This window comes from Gossypium arboreum, chromosome 10, assembly GCF_025698485.1.
Source record: "Gossypium arboreum isolate Shixiya-1 chromosome 10, ASM2569848v2, whole genome shotgun sequence".
NCBI lineage: Eukaryota > Viridiplantae > Streptophyta > Magnoliopsida > Malvales > Malvaceae > Gossypium > Gossypium arboreum.
Genome location: NC_069079.1, coordinates 120,838,927 through 120,859,819, shown reverse-complemented (window position 1 = coordinate 120,859,819; position 20,893 = coordinate 120,838,927). Strand labels below are relative to the sequence as shown.

General features: G+C 37.0%; 2 protein-coding genes across 2 annotated transcripts; both read right to left on the bottom strand.

Annotated features, from left to right (window-relative positions):
• Positions 1–678: 678 nt before the first annotated feature.
• Positions 679–1,098, bottom strand: LOC108487766 (uncharacterized). Its single transcript, XM_053020326.1, has one exon. It carries the CDS (start codon positions 1,096–1,098, stop codon positions 679–681), a length of 420 nt encoding a protein of 139 aa, XP_052876286.1.
• Positions 1,099–10,055: 8,957 nt separating this feature from the next.
• On the bottom strand, positions 10,056–10,544 carry LOC108487767 (uncharacterized). Its single transcript, XM_017792128.1, has 2 exons — positions 10,500–10,544; positions 10,056–10,394 (listed from the first exon to the last, which is right to left on the bottom strand). The coding sequence occupies exons 1-2, from the start codon at positions 10,542–10,544 to the stop codon at positions 10,056–10,058; spliced, it is 384 nt and encodes a 127-aa protein (XP_017647617.1).
• Between the last annotated feature and the right edge of the window lie 10,349 nt (positions 10,545–20,893).

The window sequence follows — 20,893 nt, the reverse complement described above, 5'->3', positions numbered from 1 at the left end:
CTATCTAAATCTCACTAATTAATAATATTAATAATATATTATATTTTTCAAATTTGAAAATTAAAAAATCATATACGATTTAAATTTCAGACTATGTAATATCGAAAATTTCAAGTAAGAAGGTTGGTTGAATTGAAATTCTATTATGGTAAGTTATAAATAAAGTCAGGTTGGAAAGAAAGTTTAAGTTGACAGACCTCAAGCACTGGGCTTTTACAACTTGTAGTTAAAGTACAATCATCTAGGACCACAAGTAATTGCTTAATATCAGTAATGAAGTCAGAAAAGATCTTGAGCGGGTGAGTAAGTATATGAACTTGGTAATATGACCAAATGACCGGCCATTAAACAATCTTTGATCAGCTCCTGAGACAGCCCAAAAACCAAATATAATATTTCTTTGGCTTAAGCTTTTTTAGCTCTTTACTCTGACTAGACCTTAAACATCAGCGTATGGTGAGGAATATAAGGTTCCACCCCTTAGTTCATGCTTATTGGATTGAGCATGGTAGTAATACATATACATTCATACAGACACGCATGTAACGTATACATATAGCATCCGGTTCCATGAAGCCCCAATACATAGCGGATGTAAAGTAGAAGCTAGACAACTGCATTTTCAAAAGACAATCAAATTAATGGCAATTCTCTTTTATGAAAGCCATGAAATGAGAGCTAGTTGGTGGAATGAATTTTGGATTGTAAAGCAATGCCACTCTGATTATAGAAGTTTTCCCAATTCTTGCCATCAAAATTCCGAATCTCAACATGGGAAAACGTTCTAGGGTCTAAACATGTGAGCGTCACAACAATGTCATCGGGGTTCGACTTTGGTGTATAGAATGAACTTATTCCACAAAACTTAGAGAATGTATGTTTCGTGGTGTGAGTTCTGAAAATGTATGTAGTAATGAATTGGTCTGAATCACCCAAAAGCTCGAACCTTTGACGCGAGACAATGAAGTGAACGTTCCCTCTCATGGAGTAGTCAAAACAGTTACATTTCCAAGCAATAACACTAATAGATGCTTGGACTTTCCATCTTACTTTCTTACAGTGGCAATTGCCATTGTGCAATACTAACTCGGATTCCATGCCGACAACCAGTAGGACAAGTGCAAAGTTTATACTAAAGCTGATTTGTAGTTAGTAACTCAGTTAAAATGCGATAGCATCCTGACAACCATCACTCAACGAAACCATTGATCCCAATCTTCATAACTCAATCATAATCTTAGTAAGTATTATCACACAATGAACCATTAATCACAAATCTTTAAAACTCAGTTCAAATGCAATAGCATCTTAAGTACCATCACTACCATTAATCTCAAATCTTCATAACTCAATTCAAATGCAATAGCATCTTAAGAACCATAACGCAATGAACCATTTCCACTTTTCTTTTCACCCCTCAAAAATGCATAAATATGAACCAATGAAAAAGTGAACACAACAACCATCAATCTTTCATCTTTAAGAGAAAAAACAATTATCAAAACACCTTACATGGAAAGGAAAAAACGAAAAAATCAACAACTTATAGCATTTAATGAAAATCTTGATATAAAATCAAAAACCTGTTTCATTTGAGGAAAATCTTGATCCCAAAATAAGGAAATAAACTCGTGATTCGACATACTAATTTGCATAAGCAAAAATTAAAACAATACCACTTTTAGGGTTAACTGTGTTGCACAAGCTCCTTTAAAAATTACTTGCTTTTGGTTTAGGAAATCTGATTCATTATTGAGAGATTGATTAGCAATTCTATGATCTGGTGTTCTTCAATTGAGTATAAATTTTTTTCCTTATTGAAGATTTTGCCTCTAATTGAGAAATTTCTACGATCTCGATTCCTATGAGGAAAGATTGAAAATGTTAGTGAGGGGAAATGGTGTTTAGGGCTTTGTAAATGGAGAAGGTAGTGAATGTGGAGGCTATAGTTGAAACTGCAAAAAGGATGATGAAGATGAAAGAATAAGGGCAAAAAATGAAAAAAAAAAGTAATCTTTTAGCATTCTTACTGTACTATGAATAGCAATTCAGAGGGTGGGGCAAAGAACACTATTCATCCTCTATTTAGTGATTAGTGAGAATAAAAAACTAAACCAACAACACACCTATTATATTAAACCAAACAAGGGTTTATGGTGGGCCATAAAATTGAGTTGTAATGGCATAGTCATTACATTGAACCAAATAGGGTGTAAGTATTTTCTGTCAATTTATCAATTTAGTATGTTGATTAAACTATCTTCATGTGACATACTATATGATTGATGGAAAATGAATATGTTAAGTTGACAAATTTTAACAGAATCTACCAATGATGATAATGATTGGATTAGGATTTTTAAATTGATAAGGTAAGAGGATTGAGTTTTTAATTTTTAAAGTACATGGACTAAATCTCAAATTTTATAGAAGTATTTGAACCTTATTTTTTAAAATTTCTAAAAAGAAAGGGAAAGGATTGTTTAAGTTAAAAGTATATTGACAAATTTAGCATATTGACAAATTTAGCCCTTAGCGTTTACCTCTTTTGTTATTTAGGCCCTCATCCATTTTTTGAGTTAAATTTGGCCCTCAACCTTTTAAAAAGAGTTGAATTTGACCATCAACATTTCAAAAAGAGTTGAAATATTGTTATTTTTTAACGAAAATACTAACTAAAATGTTAAAGTTTTAAACATGACAGCTCGCATGGTAATCTACATGTACTTTATACTATTTTTTAAAAATTTTATGAACTTTTTGTAATTTATTTTGAATTTTGAATTTTTTAATATTTTTATAATTTAAAATTATTTGTTAATACTGACTATAAGATACATAATATCATGTTAGCATGAAGTACACGTGAATTACAATGCGGATTATTACACCAACATTGTTAAAAAATTAATATTCTTAGTCAAACATTTCCACTTTAAAAAGTTATTTGACTCTTTTCAAAAGGTTGATGGCCAAATTTAATTAAAAAAGGTTAATAATTTTAATTTTTTATAGTATTTAACTCATTTAGACGTAATTTTTTTATTATTTTTTTAAAAATTGCTTTTTATAATTTTGTTGATTAGCATGCCAAGTGTCATCTCATGATGACTATGGTTAGCCATATCAATGCAGTCAACTCTGTTTCAAGATATGTGCTTCCTCACAGCTTTCTCACTTTCTTTACTATTGGGGCTTGAGAAAAAAGCCTCGATAGCCTTGAATAGAAAGCTAAGTGTGCTTCCCTTGCATCGGTTACCAGTCAGCCTCTTCTCGATGATGATGATGATGATGCATTTGAATATGTCGTGAAATTAAGTAGTTAATTTTTTTAAAAATAATTATTAATGAAATGATGCATTAGTCTAGGAGTAAGGTTAAATGATACATAGTGTTTTGGGCATATTAGAACTTAAGTGATACAGTGCGTATCACCTGGTTGTTATAACAACCTTTAGTTTTGGCTTGGAAATCCATTTTGTAATTGGCCATTTAAGGCTGACATGACTTAGGCATTGAAAGGAAATTATAGAAAACTTCTTTTCTTGTCTTCTCTTTTGTTCTTTATCAATTTATTCTTATGTATTAAGGGTATCAGAGTCAATCGATTTTTCATAGTGGGTAATGGTGTAACTGTTGAAAAAAATCCTGTTTAAAAATGATTTTCTTGTAATAATAATATCCCTAATAATGCTTTTTAAGTTTCCGCTCCATTCTTTTCCCACTTCCCACGTTCTCCATCTCGTTGGTTCTTCCATTCCTATTATCAACCTTGTTCCTCTCTTTCGCCCATCCTTTATACCTTTTTGCTTCTGTTTAGATGTTGAGTTTCTCTAGTGCAGTTGCTAGTTCTCCATTCTTCGTTGGCTGGTGGTATTTCGATCGAGTTATTATCATCATCTTTCGTAAGTGTATCATTGTTTATTATAAAAGGTAGTTTATGTTAAGTTGATAGTTTTTGCTTGACTAACGTTGACAAGAGGTGTATTCGACTAATTGCTAAAAAATTTTTTTAGGTGAAGCTCGTGAGGCATTTAATCATTTGGAAATTTAGGAGTTGTGTAAAGCTTTTCTGCTTTGTGTAAGGGTCAATTAAAGGTTGAGTATTGGTTTTAATTCTTGAGATTTTCGTATTAATTTGGTATAGTTTTGAACATCATGTATAGGTTCTGAGTTCGCTGTTGTTGTGACGATAATTTTTGGAGCATTCAGGTGTGTGACCTAACCCTACACGATTTTTAGGTGTATCATTAATTTGAAAATTTAAAAACAGCAAAAAATAAATAAATATGTCAACGTCACACGGTCGTGTGTTTGGATGTGTGCCAGATTATGTGAGCCACACGAACGTGCGTTTGGTCATATGCTAAACTGTGTGAGCCACATGGTCTGAACAGGTAGGTTGTGTGTGCCACAATGGCGTGTGTCGAAACCATTTTTATTTTGAAAAACAGGGGTCGACTTTAAAATGAAAATGGAGTCGCCATCAATCCTTTTTGTTTAGGTGTGATTAGGTCACCTTGTGATCGATCATTTTAATAAAGTATTTTGGTTTATTAAAACAACATTTTTAGTCTACGAAAAACTAGAAAACGGATTCGGGAGTCAGTTACGCGTAAGGAAGGATTAGCACCCTCGCAACGTCCAAAATTGGTACCGTATTGATCAATTAACGTCCTAATGTTGAAAACTTGAAAAAGATTTTAAAATACAATTCCTTTAAAACGTTTGGATAACTTGAATTGGATATTGAGATTCTCTCGCTTAGAAGGAATAAAATATTACGTCTAGCACGATTAGATACAATATTTCGAACCCTCGACACAAGATCATCTCAGGATTTCCAAAACACATGCACTTAACTTTAAAAAGGATATTTGGTTATTCAGCCCAAACAGTAAATCGAAACCCAGCACGATTGGGCACGATTTATCGAATTTCCAAATACGAAACATTGCCTCATTTTAATTTAAGGAAACATAGATGAAATTTCAAAAGGATATTCTATATTCTAGTCAATTGAGAAAAAAAACGAAACCCAGCACAATTGGGCACGATCTCTCAAACTCCCAAACATGAAATATCGCCTCGTTTTAATTTAAGAAAACATGAATGAGATCTCACAAGGATATTCCATAGTTCAATTGAATGAAAAAGTCGTAACCCAGCACGATTGAGCATGATTTCTCAAACTTCCAAACCCGAAATATTTCCTTATGCTGAGGGTTTACTTTTTTCTTTTTTAAAAAACGCAAGCGGTTGTACAATGAATGAAGATAAAAATAAAATGTAGAAAATAATGATTGATGAGAGTGCTTAAAAAATATGCTAAAATAGGATATTTTTAAAGCAATAGATAGTACACAAGTAAATCCTCAAGAAAATCCAAATATGATACAGCATGGGGTTTATAATATACATAAATAAAGCTAATGTCAATTTTATGAATGCAACAATATATAAAGGTGACCTCATTAACTATCTTACATAATTTCAAAACTATATTATATGAAAGTTTTTAAACAATAAGAATAACAAAAATAATAACGTTAATGAACCACTATAGTATCTAGAAATAATGGTAAACTAATAATAGTAAAAATAGTACTAATAATGTATATAAATAATAGTATAAGAATACAATAATAAAAATAGTAACGATAATAATAATAATGTATAACCGTAAGGATAATAACAATAATAATATTAATGAAAAGAATAAGAAAATATATGGAAAAAATGTATTAGAGATAAATAATAATCATGAAATGATACTAATAATAAAAATAGATGGTAATAAATAATGAATAAAAATAATATTAAAGTTAATTAATCTAAAAAAACAAAAATAATGGAAAAGACTAAATTGAACTTAAAATGGGAGTTTGGGGCGAATTTGGAAATAAGTAAGAGGGAAAAGAACCAAATTGAATGCACACATAACAAAGGGGGGACAAAAAATGCAAATGATCCAAATCCCAAAAATGCAGTACTCAAGCATGGGCTAAATTAAAGCAGTGTAGGAGTTTCGGGGAAAATTTAAAAAATTTAAGAAATACTAAAACACGGCTCGATTGAACACTAGCATAAAGGGGAAGGACCGATTGTGCAAATACTCCACTTTGAGCCAAAATGCATGGATACAACACTAAACGGTACTGTTTTGTTTTGTCTTTTAAGTCCAAAAAAATCTACTTGAAATCATTTCAATTTTGTTTTAAGAAAACCTAATTTTCAAAATCCCTCCCTTTATCAGCCATATACGTCGCACGCCCAAACGGAGAACAGAGGCGATTCCGACCTCCTCCTAGGCCCGATCTCAACGACGGAGGAAACTCCGACGTCTACGTGACCACCGAAAGTCTGGTAAACTCCCTCTTTTTAATACTTTAGTTTCGTATAATATATTAAAAAAATCTAAAAAAAGGGAAAAAAAAGTGGTAGAAAAATAAAACAAAATGAAAAAAAAATATAAAACTACAGTAAAATCACCTTGATTTCTTTTTAAAATCTGTTTTACTTTGATTTCTCTGTTTCTATTCTCCAAAAAAAAGGGGACCTTTTACAATATTTTCCAAAGGCTTTTATAGTCGATTTTACAACTTATTTTGCTTGTTTGCAGGTGCGTGGTAGGCGTGGACTCTGACGTGGAGGCGCGAGTAGTGCGGGCGTGGATGTGGAAGCCATGTGTGGCAAGGGCAATTGGGGGTTACGGCGCAAGGCTAGTTGCTAGGGTTCTACCAAAAATATTTTTTTGGCTGGGGCTTAAAAGTTTGGGCTAGGGTTTAAGTGTTTGTATTGGGCTGTTTGTATTTTGGGCCATGGTTTAAAATTTGGGTCTGAATTGGTAAACAAAAATGGACTGTTTATTTTGGTTTTGTTTATGGGTCTCGGTCTGAATTGGGCCATAACAGCTACCCCTCTTTGCTCATTGTCGTGTAACGAGAATAGAGCAAAGACTCCAAATAGGTCAATTCTGCCCGGTCTTGCTGAGTCTTGACTTCTTTATTGCTCATCTTCTTCAAGTAGATTTGCCCTTTCTGATTTGCTCATAGCCGGTACATGGAGATAAGATCTGTAATTTTCATCCTGTTACCCAACTGCCTAGGGGGTTAAGGCTCGTATGTTCAACCTACTATCTTGCTACCTCAGAGAGATAAGGCCGGTGGCTTAAATCTGCTCCATAGTCGATACATGGAGATAAGACTCGCCATTTTCGATCTGCTCTATAGCTGATACATAGAGATAAGATCTGCAATTTTCAGCCTGTTACCCTACTGCTTAGGGGGTTAAAGCTCGTATCTTCAACCTGCTCTCTTGCTACCTCAAAGAGATAAGGCTCGCCATTTTCGATCTGCTCCATAGCCAATACATGGAGATAAGATCTGCAATTTTCAGCCTGTTACACTACTGCTTAGGGGGTTAATGCTCGTATCTTCAACCTGCTCTCTTGCTACCTTAGAGAGATAAGGCCGGTGGTTTAAATATGCTCCATAGCCGATACATGAAGATAAGACTTTCCATCTTTGATCTGCTCCATAGCCGATACATGGAGATAAGATCTATAATTTTCAGCCTGTTACCCTACTGCTTAGGGGGTTAAGGCTCGTATCTCCAGCCTGCTCTCTTGCTACCTTAGAGAGATAAGGCTTGCCATTTTCGATCTGCTCCATAGCCGATACATGGAGATAAGATCTGTAATTTTCAGTCTGTTACCCTACTACTTAGGGGGTTAAGACTTATATCTTCAACCTGCTCTCTTGCTACCTCAGGGAGATAAGGTCGGTGGCTAAAATCTGCTCCATAGCCGATACATGGAGATAAGACTCGCCATCTTTAATCTGCTCCATAGCCAATACATGGAGATAAGATCTGTAATTTTCAGCCTGTTACCCTACTGCTTAGAGGGTTAAGACTTGTGGCTAAAATCTGCTCCATAGCCGATACATGGAGATAAGATCTATAATTTTTAGCCTATTACCCTACTGCTTAGGGGGTTAAGGCTCGCAACTTCACCGATACACTGTACTATCCTCTGAGGAACATAATCTGTAAAATCGGTTTCATGTGTCTATGCTTATGCCAAATAGTTAAGATACTATGATCAAAATGAATCAACCGCTCTTAGCTAGATGTGATGCTTATGTCAAATAATTAGGATGCTATGATCAAAATGAATCAAATGCTCCTAACTAGATGTATTATGAATGACACTGGTATGAATGTAGAATGTCATGAGAAATGCCATTTTTTTATAACGTTTAAGCTGTTATTGCTCGCCGTTTGTCATTAACGTATTTCTTCTCGTTCAACTGATTTCTTTAACAAACATCTGAAGCAATAGTCTAAACTTAAACCTTTACTTCTCAAGTAACCTTAACCTTTTAACCTTGGCGGGTTCTGAATAATTGACCTGTTTCGGGTTCTTGCATTACCTAGAAGCTTTTAGAGTAATATGCAGAACTCCTTTTATAAAAGTATTATTAGTCCATTAATCAATATTTCAATAGGAAATGCTTTGAAAAAGATTATCAAAATGGACAAGATGAAACTTTATTGAGAATGAAGCTCGAGGTAGAAAAATCAATTAAGATAACAGATTGTACTAAGGTACGAAAGATGTATAAGATGGAAAATTGGTGCCCCAGATATTGCAGCGTGAGCTTCTCTATTCGGGCTATTCGAAAACCCCTGGGAGCTAGATGTGTGTTTAGGAGGTCCAAAGTATTTCGTTGATGCCTTTAAGATGTAATGTTCCTCCTTCTTGTTAATTTTGGTAGAACAAAGTGCAACATGCCCCATTCTTGATCACCATTTGAGCTGCCCTTTTCCGAGTTTTCAACTCAAAACCACCTTGGTCTCAAAGCGCCCTTTGCGGGTTTTCGCCTTGGCCTCTCCATTTTTCCTTTTCAATTCTTTTTTTTCAAAGCACCCTTTTCGGGTTTTCGCCTTGGCCTTTCCTTTTTTAGGTGAAGTACTTCTTGACCGAATCTGAATTTACCGAGTTGGAAAGTCTTTTACCATCCATTTATGCTAATATCAGTGCCTCTCCAGATAAAGTCTTCTTCACTAAATAAGGTCCTTCCTAGTTTGGCATCTATTTCCCCCTGAAATCCTTTTGCATAGGGATAATCTTTTTCAATGCCAAATCCTCTTCCTGGAATAATCTTGGGCGAACTTTCTTGTTGTAAGCTTGCATAATTTGTTTCTGGTACATTTGGCCATGACGAATAGCCCTCAGCCTCTTTTCTTCAATCAAGTTTAGCTGGTCATACCAGGATTGGACCCATTCTTCTTCATTTAGCTTCAATTCAGATAAAACCCGGAGAGAAGGAATCTCGACTTCAATAGGCAAAACTGCCTCCATCCCATAGGCCAACGAGAAAGGTGTTGCCTCAGTAAAAGTTCTGACCGACGTTCGATAGGCATAGAGAGTAAGTGGAAGCTTTTCATGCCAATCCTTATAGGTCACAACCATTTTCTCCACGATCTTCTTTGTATTTTTATTAGCCACCTCAACTGCCCTATTCATCTTCGGGCGATATGGTGATGAGTTGTGGTACTTAATTTTAAAGTGACTGCAGACCTCTACTATCATCTGTTGTTCAAATTTAACGCGTTGTCAGATATGATCCTCTCTGGCATGCCATATCGACATATGATTTCCTTTTTCAAGAACTTACTGACTGTCGACTTCATGACGTTGGCGTATGAAGCAGCCTCCACTCACTTGGTGAAATAATCGATGACTACAAAGATGAAACAGTAACCGTTAGAAGCCTTCGGTGAGATCGGTCCACTGACGTCCATGCCCCACATTGAGAAAGATCATGGGAAAATCATAACATGAAGAGGTGACACATGGATCTTGTCACCATAAATTTGGCACTTATGGCATTTCTTGGCATAGTTGATGCAATGTCCTTCCATTATAGGCCAGTAATACCCGAATCTCATGATTTGTCTGGCCATTGTGAACCTATTAGCATGCATCCTATGGATACCTTCGTGGACTTCTTCCAAGATTTTTTTTGTTTCAACAACGTTAACACATCTTAGCAGTACTTGGTCTTTCCTCCTTTATACAGGATTTCACCGTCTAAGACATAGTCATCGGCCAGCTTCCTCAACGTTCTTTTATCATTTTCAGTTGTCTGATCAGGATATACATTATTTTTTACATATCGTAGAATGTCCTGATACCAAGGATGATCATCCCTCTCCTTCTCTACGTTGATATTGCAGCAATGAGCTGGAGCATCGCAAATACTTATCTGGATTGGCTTCATGTCTTCTTGTTTATTTGCTTTGATCATGGAAGCTAGCATAGCCAGGGCATCAGCCATCTGATTTTCATCACGTGGGAGATAATGGAAGGAGATATCATCAAACGCCTTGATTAAGTCCAGAACCAGCTCTCGGTAATTGATCAATTTTGAGTCTCTTGTTTCTCATTCATCTTTGAGCTGATAGATCACTAGTGTAGAATCCCTATATACCTCTAACACATTGATTTTACGCTCTACAGCCGCACGGATACCCATGATACATGCTTCATATTCGTTCATATTATTTGTGCAAGCAAAATCCAATTTGCAAGTGAATGGATAGTGATCTCCATTTGGGGATATCAGGACTGCCCCAATTCCATTACCAACGGAGTTTGATGCTCTATCAAAATTCAGTTTCCAGGGATGATCTTCTAGAGTGTCTTATTGAGTGGCTGTCACATACATTAGATCTTTATTGGGAAAATTAATTTTCAAAGGCTCGTAATCTTCTAGAGCTCTGCTGGCTAGAAAATCTGCTATTGCACTCCCTTTTACAGCCTTCTGGCTCACGTAAACTATGTCGAATTCGGAAAATAGAATTTTCTATCAGGCCATCCTTCCATTTAGAGCAGCTAACTCCATCATGTACTTAAGAGGATCTAATTTCGAGATTAACCAAGTCGTATGGTACAACATGTACTGCCTCAATCTCTGAGTTGTCCAGACTAAAGCACAACATAGATTCTTAATTGGTGAGTATCTCATCTCACACTCAGTGAATTTCTTACTAAGGTAGTATATCGCATTTTCTTTCTTTCCTGTCTCATCATGTTGACCAAGCACACCTCCCATTGAATGGTCAAATACTGTCAAATACAATATCAATGGTCTACTAGGGTTGGGTAGTGTTAACATTGGGGGATTGGACAGATATTGTTTAACCCTGTCAAAGGTTTTCTGGCACTTTTCATCCCACATATGAGATCGCATTTCTCGGTTAGTTTCGAAATAAACCAGGCGATGTAGTTTAATCTTTCCAAAAAACCTCGAACTTCCTTCTGAGTGTGTGGCAGGGGTAATTGCTGTATAGCCTTGACTTTGTCGGGGTCGACCTCGATTCCCTTTTCACTGACGACCAAACCGAGTAACTTTCCTAATCTAGCGTCGAAAGTACATTTTGTTGGATTGAGTTTTAGCTGGAACTTTCTCAGCCTCAAGAACAATTTCTTCAAAACCTGTATGTGCTCTTTTTCTGTTCGGGATTTTGCGATCATATCATCGACGTAAACCTCAATCTCTTTGTGCATCATGTCGTGAAACAAGGTTACCATAGCTCTTTGATACGTTGTTCCCGCATTTTTTAACCCAAATGGCATCACCTTATAGCAAAATGTTCCCCACAAGGTTATGAACGTGGTTTTTTCCATGTCTGCAGGATGCATCTTTATTTGATTGTATCTCGAAAAACCATCCATGAAAGAGAACAATGAGCAACCCGCCGTATTATCCACCAAAGTGTCAATATGGGGTAGCGGGAAGTTGTCCTTTGGGCTAGCCTTGTTTAAGTCTCTATAATCCACACACATCCGCACTTTTTCATCTTTTTTAGGGATGAGGACCACATTGGTTATCCATTCTGAGTAATTCACCACTTGTACGAATCTAGCATCTAATTGTTTCCTGACCTCTTCTCTTATTTTTACTGCAACATTGGGTCTCATCCTTCGAAGCTTCTGCTGAACAGGCTTGCACTCTTCTTTTATGGGGACTCGATGTACCGCAATATCAGCGCTTAAACTAGGCATGTCTTGATACGACCATGCAAAGATATCTTTGAACTCTTGCAGCAGTTTAATGAGGTCTCGCCTTATTTCCTCGGTTATACAAGTTTTAATTTTCACTTCTTTCCATTTTTCCAAAGTCACATTCTCTGTTGTCTCCTTATGGGGTTGAATATATTTCTCTTCTCGTTCTACCATCCTTAAAAAATCCGGAGATATCCCACAATCTTCGTCATATTCAAAATCTTGAGATCCTTCTAAACACATATCTCGCTCAAAAGGAGATCCTAGGTCCATAACAATGTCGCTCATGACATTGATATCTGGAGACCTATTATAACACAAAAGAAAGATCTAAAGAATGAATCGAAGGGTGGATTATTTGTATGGCATGATTATGAACGAAATGAGAATATGAAAGAATATTTGCCCAGAATGAGACACAAGAATGCATTTCTTATTAAATAAAAATGTTTGAACATGAGCCTATTTCACAAAAGATTCTTATTGTTTCTACGCTTAAAACAATAAGTGTGTTCTGAACATTACTTTATATTAGCTTTAAGAACTGCAGGAATTTCCTCCACAATCTAATTGTTTAGAACACTACCAGGCTCATAAGGGTGAATGCCTGATAACTCTATTTCCATCACTCCTTTCCCAAATAGGACGTTGATGCTCAAATTGCCCATCAAATCTTCAGCTGCCTCTTCTCTTGTCATCTTTGATTCTGGATGAATAATTCTTCCTGACACGAATGTATTGGATATATGGGGAAAGGTCATTGACTCCCACTTGACCTCTGTCCCACTCAATCGTGCCCTTCATCTATCTTGTTTCCTCTCTAACTCTTCATTTCTTTGTCTGTCGTTTGGCCTATATCCCAAACCAAAACGATCCTGCTCGCCAACTAAACCCGGCACTTTAACCTGTCCGTGGAGATATTTTTCCAGTCCCTTTCCAGGTAATGCACATTTTCCCACCATCAGTCGTAAGCTTATCCTCGCAGCTTCGAATATTTCTGGCATTGGAATCTTGCCTCCTTCCATGATGAAAGTTACGTTTATGAACTCCAATGACCGAAAAGAACACTCTATTGCTTCATCATCGATCTCGATCTACGGTGCATCACTAGTGCCTAATGCGATCATGTCCTCCTCTGTATTTACGGTTATCAGCCGACCCTCCATCACTAACTTCAGCTTCTGGTGCAATGATGATAGTACTGCTCCCGCTAGTGAATCCAAGGCCTACCCAGTAAACAATTATAAGTGGGCTTGATGTCTATCACGAAAAAGTCTACCTCTTACGTGTTGGGTCCGATTAAAAGGGGGATCTCAATCCTACCCATTACTTTCATCTTGGTGCCAACGAACACTCTCACTATGTTCTGGCATGTCTTCATATCAGAACTATCTATAGGGAACCTATTCAATGTGGACAGGGGCAAGACATTCAGCGCCGAACCATTATCAATCAATACCCCCGGTAGCGTATACCCTTTGCACCGAGTAGTGATGTGCAGAGCCTTGGTGGACCCTATGCCACCTGGCGGTATCTCGTCATCGCTGAAAGAAATGACGTTATCAGTACTTATATTGTTGACGAGACTGTCTAACTTGTTCATCGAAATATCTTCAGCGACATAGGTTTCATTCAACACCTTCATCAACGCATTACGGTGTACCTCCGAATTTTAGAGCAAAGCTAGTATCGAGGTGCGTGCTAGCTGCTTGTGCAATTACTCCACAACACTATACTCACTGTGTTTCAAGAACTTCAGAAATTCTTTAGCTTCATCCGCTGATACCGGTTTATTAACCAGTGGTTTTTTCCTCTCTTCCCCTTGTTCAAACATCAGAGATTTCTCTTTTACTAGCTTGGCTTTCGTATCTGACATGCTGACCAGCCTTTACTCTCCTAGTGATGTCATATTATAATTATAATTCCAAGACATTTTTTTGTTATCCTTGTAAGGGAAAGCCACGGGTTTCTGAATCACAACTCTTAGTGTCGTTCTTGCTCCAGCTTCATTAATTTCCAATCGTGAAATGATCACCATTAGGTGATTGACCTCACCGACCCTCTTTATTAGCCCTTTTTTCGAAGCAAACACATCATTCTCATCAACAAACTCAAAGAACTCCAACTCCTTGTTGTCCATTAGAGCCTGTACTAGGACTTTGAATTCATCGCATGTTTCAATCTCATGGTCCTCCTCTCCGTAGAACTCACAATAGTTCCTTGCTTCTCAGGATTTTCTCCCAAAGTCTTGCATGATTAGACTTCTCTCTATCATCTTCTTTAAAACCTCCCTCATCAGAATTTTCACTTCCGCTACATCCAACTGAATTCTCCTTCCCATATCTTTGACTACCGCGTTTACCCCATTAACAGTATGATTAGGCAACGGGTTTCCTACACCAGGTACATCATCAAACTTTACAACACCCATGTTGATGAGCCTTTCGACTACTCTTTTAAAAGATGTACAATTTTCTATCGAGTTTCCCACGATGCTCGCATGATATTCACATTTGGCACTTGCATCATACCACTTGGGGTACGGGGGTTGCAACGATTTTAAGTAGCATGGGGATACGACATGTGCGTCGAATAAATTTTTGTATAGCTCCTGATACGTTATAGGAATGAGAGTAAATTGGGGCTTCTCCGTATTCTGCCTTGTATTGGGTTCCTGTCTTGACGAAGCTTGCTGGCCTGTGACCGTCGTTCTTGGTTGATTAACTGTGATTGGTTTTACATGACCCATGCTCACATTACCGACCTCATTTTCTCTCTTCTTCGGGGCCGACCTCTTGACGCTCTCCCCAGCCTCTATCTTTCCACTACTTATCGCATTCTCTATCATTTCACCAGACATCACTACGTCCGTGAATCCCTTTGTCGCACCTCCCAGCATGTGATTAATAAAAGGTGCATTCAAAGTATTAATGAAACGTATGGTCCTCTCATTTTCCAAGAGCGGCAGGTTAAACTTGCGTAGCGACTTCCCTCCACCTCTGAGCATACTGTCTGAAACTCTCATTTGACTTTTTCTCTATGTTCTGTAGAGTGATCCGATTAGGTGTTATGTCCGTCACATGGCCATACTGCTTCATGAAGGCCTGTGTTAGGTCTCTCCACAATTTAATTTGGGTGCGACTCAGCTGATTATACCATTTGGCCGCAGCCCCACTCAGACTATCCTAGAAACAGTGAATTAGCAACTGATCATTATTGACATGACCAGTCATCCTCTGACAAAACATCGTGATATGGGCCTCAGGACAGCTGGTTCCGTTGTATTTCTCAAACTCCAGTATTTTGAGCTTCGGAGGGAGCACTAGATCTGAAACCAAACTCAACTCTTTAGCATCCATACCACATTGATAATCTGTGCTTTCCAGCGCCTTGAATTTCTCTTCCAGCCATTTGTATCGGACTTTTAACTGCTCTGGGAGTTCTCTTTTTGCCTTCCCTACCTCTGCCATCTCATCAAAGTCAGAGATCGAAAGATTTACCCGATCTTCCTCTGGTTTAGAACACGAGCTCGTCGGGAAATTTATTGGTGCCGAAATACCAGCCTGATACTAGGGTTTGATATTGACAGACACCCTTTGAGGTGGTACTGGGGTATTCACTGGGGTGAAACCTGGAGGATAAATAAGGATCTCGCTATCGCCATCTGAGTTGACCATAGGGCTCTTCTCTTTTCCTGGCCCTCCGAGCAACAACTGAGTTAGCTTATTCATCATGTCCTTCTGCGATTCTTGCATCTGATCTTTCATATCCTGCTGAATCTTGGCCAGTTGCTCTTGCATCTGTGCTTGTAGCCGCTCTTGCATTTGTTCCACTTTTTCCAGCCTTTGATCCATAGTTTTGGTTTTTTTCCGTGTGTAGTATTGATGTTCCAAGGTAAACTATAATACAATTTTAGATTAATTAAGACTTTTTTGAAATTTAATACACGTGATGTGATGAAATGCAAATGCATGAAATGAATGCAAAACTAAAAGAATGTCTATTCTAATCCAATTCCATTTAGAAACTTTCTTAGACAACAAAATCCTTTACATAAAATAGATTATATATATGACTTAGCCCTAATGCTCAAAATTTTAACTTTCTTAAGAAGGCAAGCTAGCTCATGACCCCGATCTAACTCTAACTCATACTTCACGCTTAGCACATCAGCTTGAACTGCTAAAGTCTGTAAATGATCAGCCACCGATCGAATCTGTGCCACGGCTTCGCCCATGATATGATCTCTATCCCTGACTTGGTTCCACGATTGATGGAGCTGTTCCTTCCATTGCTCGTTATTCGACTCAAGAAATTCAATTCAAAGTTCACAATTCTGTAGCGCAGCCTCAAGTTCTTCTACCTTCCCCTTTAAGGCCTCGATCCTATTCAAGCTTGCCCTTAGTTCAACGTCAAAGTTATGGCCACGACTTTGATGCAGCGCCCTTTCTAACTCCGCTACCCGAGCTGCTAATATCTGCTTCTCATATTGGCCTTCAATCAAACTCTTTCTCAAGGCGCTTTCACGTGCTCGAGCATCGTGGAACCTCTTCTCCCACTGATCAGATTTAGCTTTTTCCTCTTGAACTTCTTGTCACCACTGCTCCGATGTCTTTCTCAATCCAACTGTTCTCATTGACATATGCAACTTTTTGTAATCAGTCTTCAAACTGTCCAAGTCCTCTTCGGCCTTTCTCTTTCCCTGTCTTAACTTATCGGCCTCAAGTTTTTGAACATCGACATCTAACTTCAAATGCACCTTTTCTTCTTCCAACTACTCTATCTTCTTCCTTAACTCTGAATTTCTCTTCTCGAAGTCTTGTTTGATGATTTCTAGCTCGGAGGAAATTACTTGTAGGTATTCATCTATCGATTTGACGTCTCCTAAACTTGGCTGAGGGATATTATTATTGATCCTTCTGTGCAACCACCCCTCGTATTCTAGGGTTTTCATCGAACCTACCGCCAACCTCTTCATCTGACGTGTCTGTCTCTAGGCATCAGCAATCTCTTGGATCCTTTTCTTATAATGGCTCCTTCTATACGAGAACTCACTCTGAGCTAACCCATGCGTTATCGATACAAACTATCTCGATTTATATTGCCTCAACACGAGCAAAGGGGTATATCTAACGACTCTTCAAATTCAGGGCAGAGGTACCCAATCAAAACTCCCGCATCGATAGAGGATCTCGTCAGGAACTAACCAGGAAGCTTTCCACTCAATGTCTTTTTCCTGGAGATTTCAAAGAAGCGCGATCTAATTCTCCTATGATATATCATCTCTCTTGGGTGTGGCTGTTATCTTCTTTAGCGGGGAATAATTTTCAGAAAAAACTCGATAAGAAACCTTATCCACCTTTTAGAAATGGCTATGGAATCATACTGACAATAACTGTGCGCACCCTATAAATTTGTCCTCTTCTGCCTTCTGACATGCACTCAAGGATCTAAACGTCTCAGTAGAATCGCCGGCACCGATGTGGCTCCTTTGTCAAGCTGATCAAATAAATCGGCCACTGCTTCATCTATATGCCTTAGAGCTTTGGGGAAAATTACCAAACCATAGATACTCAAGGCGAAGATGTCAACCTTCTTCTTCATATCTGGATGTGCTATGATTAGATCCCTCAAACTCACCCAAGGAATACATTTACCATCACATTTTTATTGAATCCGGACTGTAACCCACTGTTCACTCATCCCGGTAATACTCATTAATTTCTTTACAGAAGGTTGGGCATTAACAGCCTTAAAATAAATTCTATCGACTTGAACCTTTGGACAATGAAGCAAAGCTGTATACTCTTTCACAGTAGGCACCAAGTCTATCTTTCCAAAAGTGAAACAACTATACGTGGGATTCCAAAACTGAGTTATGGCCCGGAACAAGTTATTGTCTACCTTAATGTCGAGCAGGTAGGGTAGGTCGCCAAAATTTTGATAAAACAGTTGCTTAGTCTCATCGCCCCAACCGGCCCATATATCCCTCAATTCCTGGAACTCATTCTGTGTCACGCTGATACGGGTGAAGTCCCACAACTCTGATGTGTACCCCTCAGCTAGGCTATCTCCTTTTTCAAGTTGCATCTTCTCTGACCATATACGGACAGTCACATTATCTTCTACTTTATCAAGGAATTCGCTCTCCATAGCAAGCTCTCTAACTTAGTAACTGAATAAGAATTGACACCTCCCTAAATATGGAATGATATGCAATTATGGCCACATCAAAACACAACGAGTTAGTACCAAATAATAAAATCCAAAGCAAAATAAAAAATAATCAAACATTTGTCTAGGTAACCGTTAAGGTTCAACATAGCTATATCTAGGGTGGACTCTTAGGGTTCACTATATGTGGCCCAGCTCTAAAAGAAAGGGTACCCAAACCAGTAAATTTCTCAACCCTCACCCATTATAGGCTCATACGGATTGAGTTCGATTTAGGGGAACACATTTCCCTATGGCCATACGGAGGTGAAAACCTCACGAAGACATAGGTATGGATGTATCTTGGAAGCAATCCACTAGCCCGTGCGGAGGTGAAAACTTCACGAAGGCATAGTTTCTCACTCCCACTTAAAAGGTGTGACCACAACGGTCATGCAATATGCAATGCAAAGGGACATAAAACTTAGAACTTAAAAATATGAATAACATGATGAAAACCATAAAACCCACGAGATGCAATAAAAGGATCATATGTTAAAAACCAAATTTTAAATTTTTGACAAAAGGACAGAAAACGAGCAGTTTTACGGCTTGACTCTCTTGATATCCCCAGTAGAGTCACCAAGCTGTCGAAACCATTTTTATTTTGAAAAACAGGGGTCGACTTTAAAACAAAAATGGAGTTGCCACCAATCCTTTTTGTTTAGGTGTGATCGGGTTACCTTGTGATCGATCATTTTAATAAAGCATTTCGGTTTATTAAAACAACATTTTTGGTCTACGAAAAACTAGAAAACCGATTCGAGAGTCAGTTACGCGTGAGGAAGGATTAGCACCCTCGCAACGCCGAAAATTAGTACCGTATTGATCTATTAACGTCCTAATTTTGAAAACTTGAAAAAGATTTTAAAATACAATTCCTTTAAAATGTTTGAATAACTTGAATTAGATATTGAGATTCTCTCACTTAGAAGGAATAAAATATTACGTCCAGTACGATTGGATACAATATTTCAAACCCTTGACACAAAATCATCTCAGGATTTCCAAAACACATGCATTTAACTTTAAAAAGGATATTTGGTTATTAGGCCCAAACGGTAAATCGAAACCCAGCAAGATTGGGCACGATTTATCGAATTTCCAAATACGAAACATTGCCTCATTTTAATTTAAGGAAACATAGATGAAATTTCAAAAGGATATTCTGTATTCTAGTCGATTGAGAAAAAAAAGAAACCCAGCACGATTGGGCACAATCTCTCAAACTCCCAAACACGAAATATCACCTTATTTTAATTTAAGAAAACATGAATAAGATCTCACAAGGATATTCCATAGTTCAGTTGAATGAAAAAGTCGTAACCTAGCACGATTGAGCACGATTTCTCAAACTTCCAAACACGAAATATTTCCTTATGCTGAGGGTTTACTTTTTTCTTTTTTAAAAAACGCAAGCGGTTGTACAATGAATGAAGATAAAAATAAAATGTAGAAAATAATGATTGATGAGAGTGCTTTAAAAATATGCTAAAATAGGATATTTTTAAAGTAATAGATAGTACATAAGTAAATCCTCAAGAAAATCCAAATATGATACAGCATGAGGTTTATAATATACATAAATAAAGCTAATGTCAATTTTATGTATGCAACAATATATAAAGGTGACCTCATTAAATATCTTACATAATTTCAAAACTATATTATATGAAATTTTTTAAACAATAAGAATAACAAAAAATAATAACGTTAATGAACCACTATAGTATCTAAAAATAATGGTAAACTAATAATAGTAAAAATAGTACTAATAATGTATATAAATAGTAGTATAAGAATACAATAATAAAAATAGTAACGATAATAATAATAATGTATAGCAGTAAGGATAATAACAATAATAATATTAATGAAAAGAATAAGAAAATATATGGAAAAAAATGTATTAGAGATAAATAATAATCATGAAATGATACTAATAATAAAAATAGAAGGTAATAAATAATGAATAAAAATAATATTAAAGTTAATTAATCTAAAAAAACAAAAATAATGGAAAAGACTAAATTGAACTTAAAATGGGAGTTTGGGGCGAATTTGGAAATAAGTAAAAGGGAAAAGGACCAAATTGAATGCACACATAACATAGGGGGGACAAAAAATGCAAATGATCCAAATCCCAAAAATGCAGTACTCAAGCGTGGGCTAAATTAAAACAGTGTAGGAGTTTCGGGGAAAATTTAAAAAATTTAAGAAATACTGAAACACAGCTCGATTGAACATTAGCGTAAAGGGGAATGACCGATTGTGCAAATACTCCACTTTGAGCCAAAATGTATGGGTACAGCACCAAACGGTGTTGTTTTGTTTTGTCTTTTAAGTCCAAAAAAATCTGTTTGAAATCATTTCAATTTTGTTTTAAGAAAACCTAATTTTCAAAATCCCTCCCCTTATCAGCCATATACGCTGCACGCCCAAACGGAGAACAGAGGCAATCCCGACCTCCTTCTGGGCCCAATGTCAATGACGGAGGAAACTCCGACGTCCATGTAACCACCGGAAGTCAGGTAAACTCCCTCTTTTTAATACTTTAGTTTCGTATAATATATAAAAAAAATCTAAAAAAAGGGAAAAAAAAGT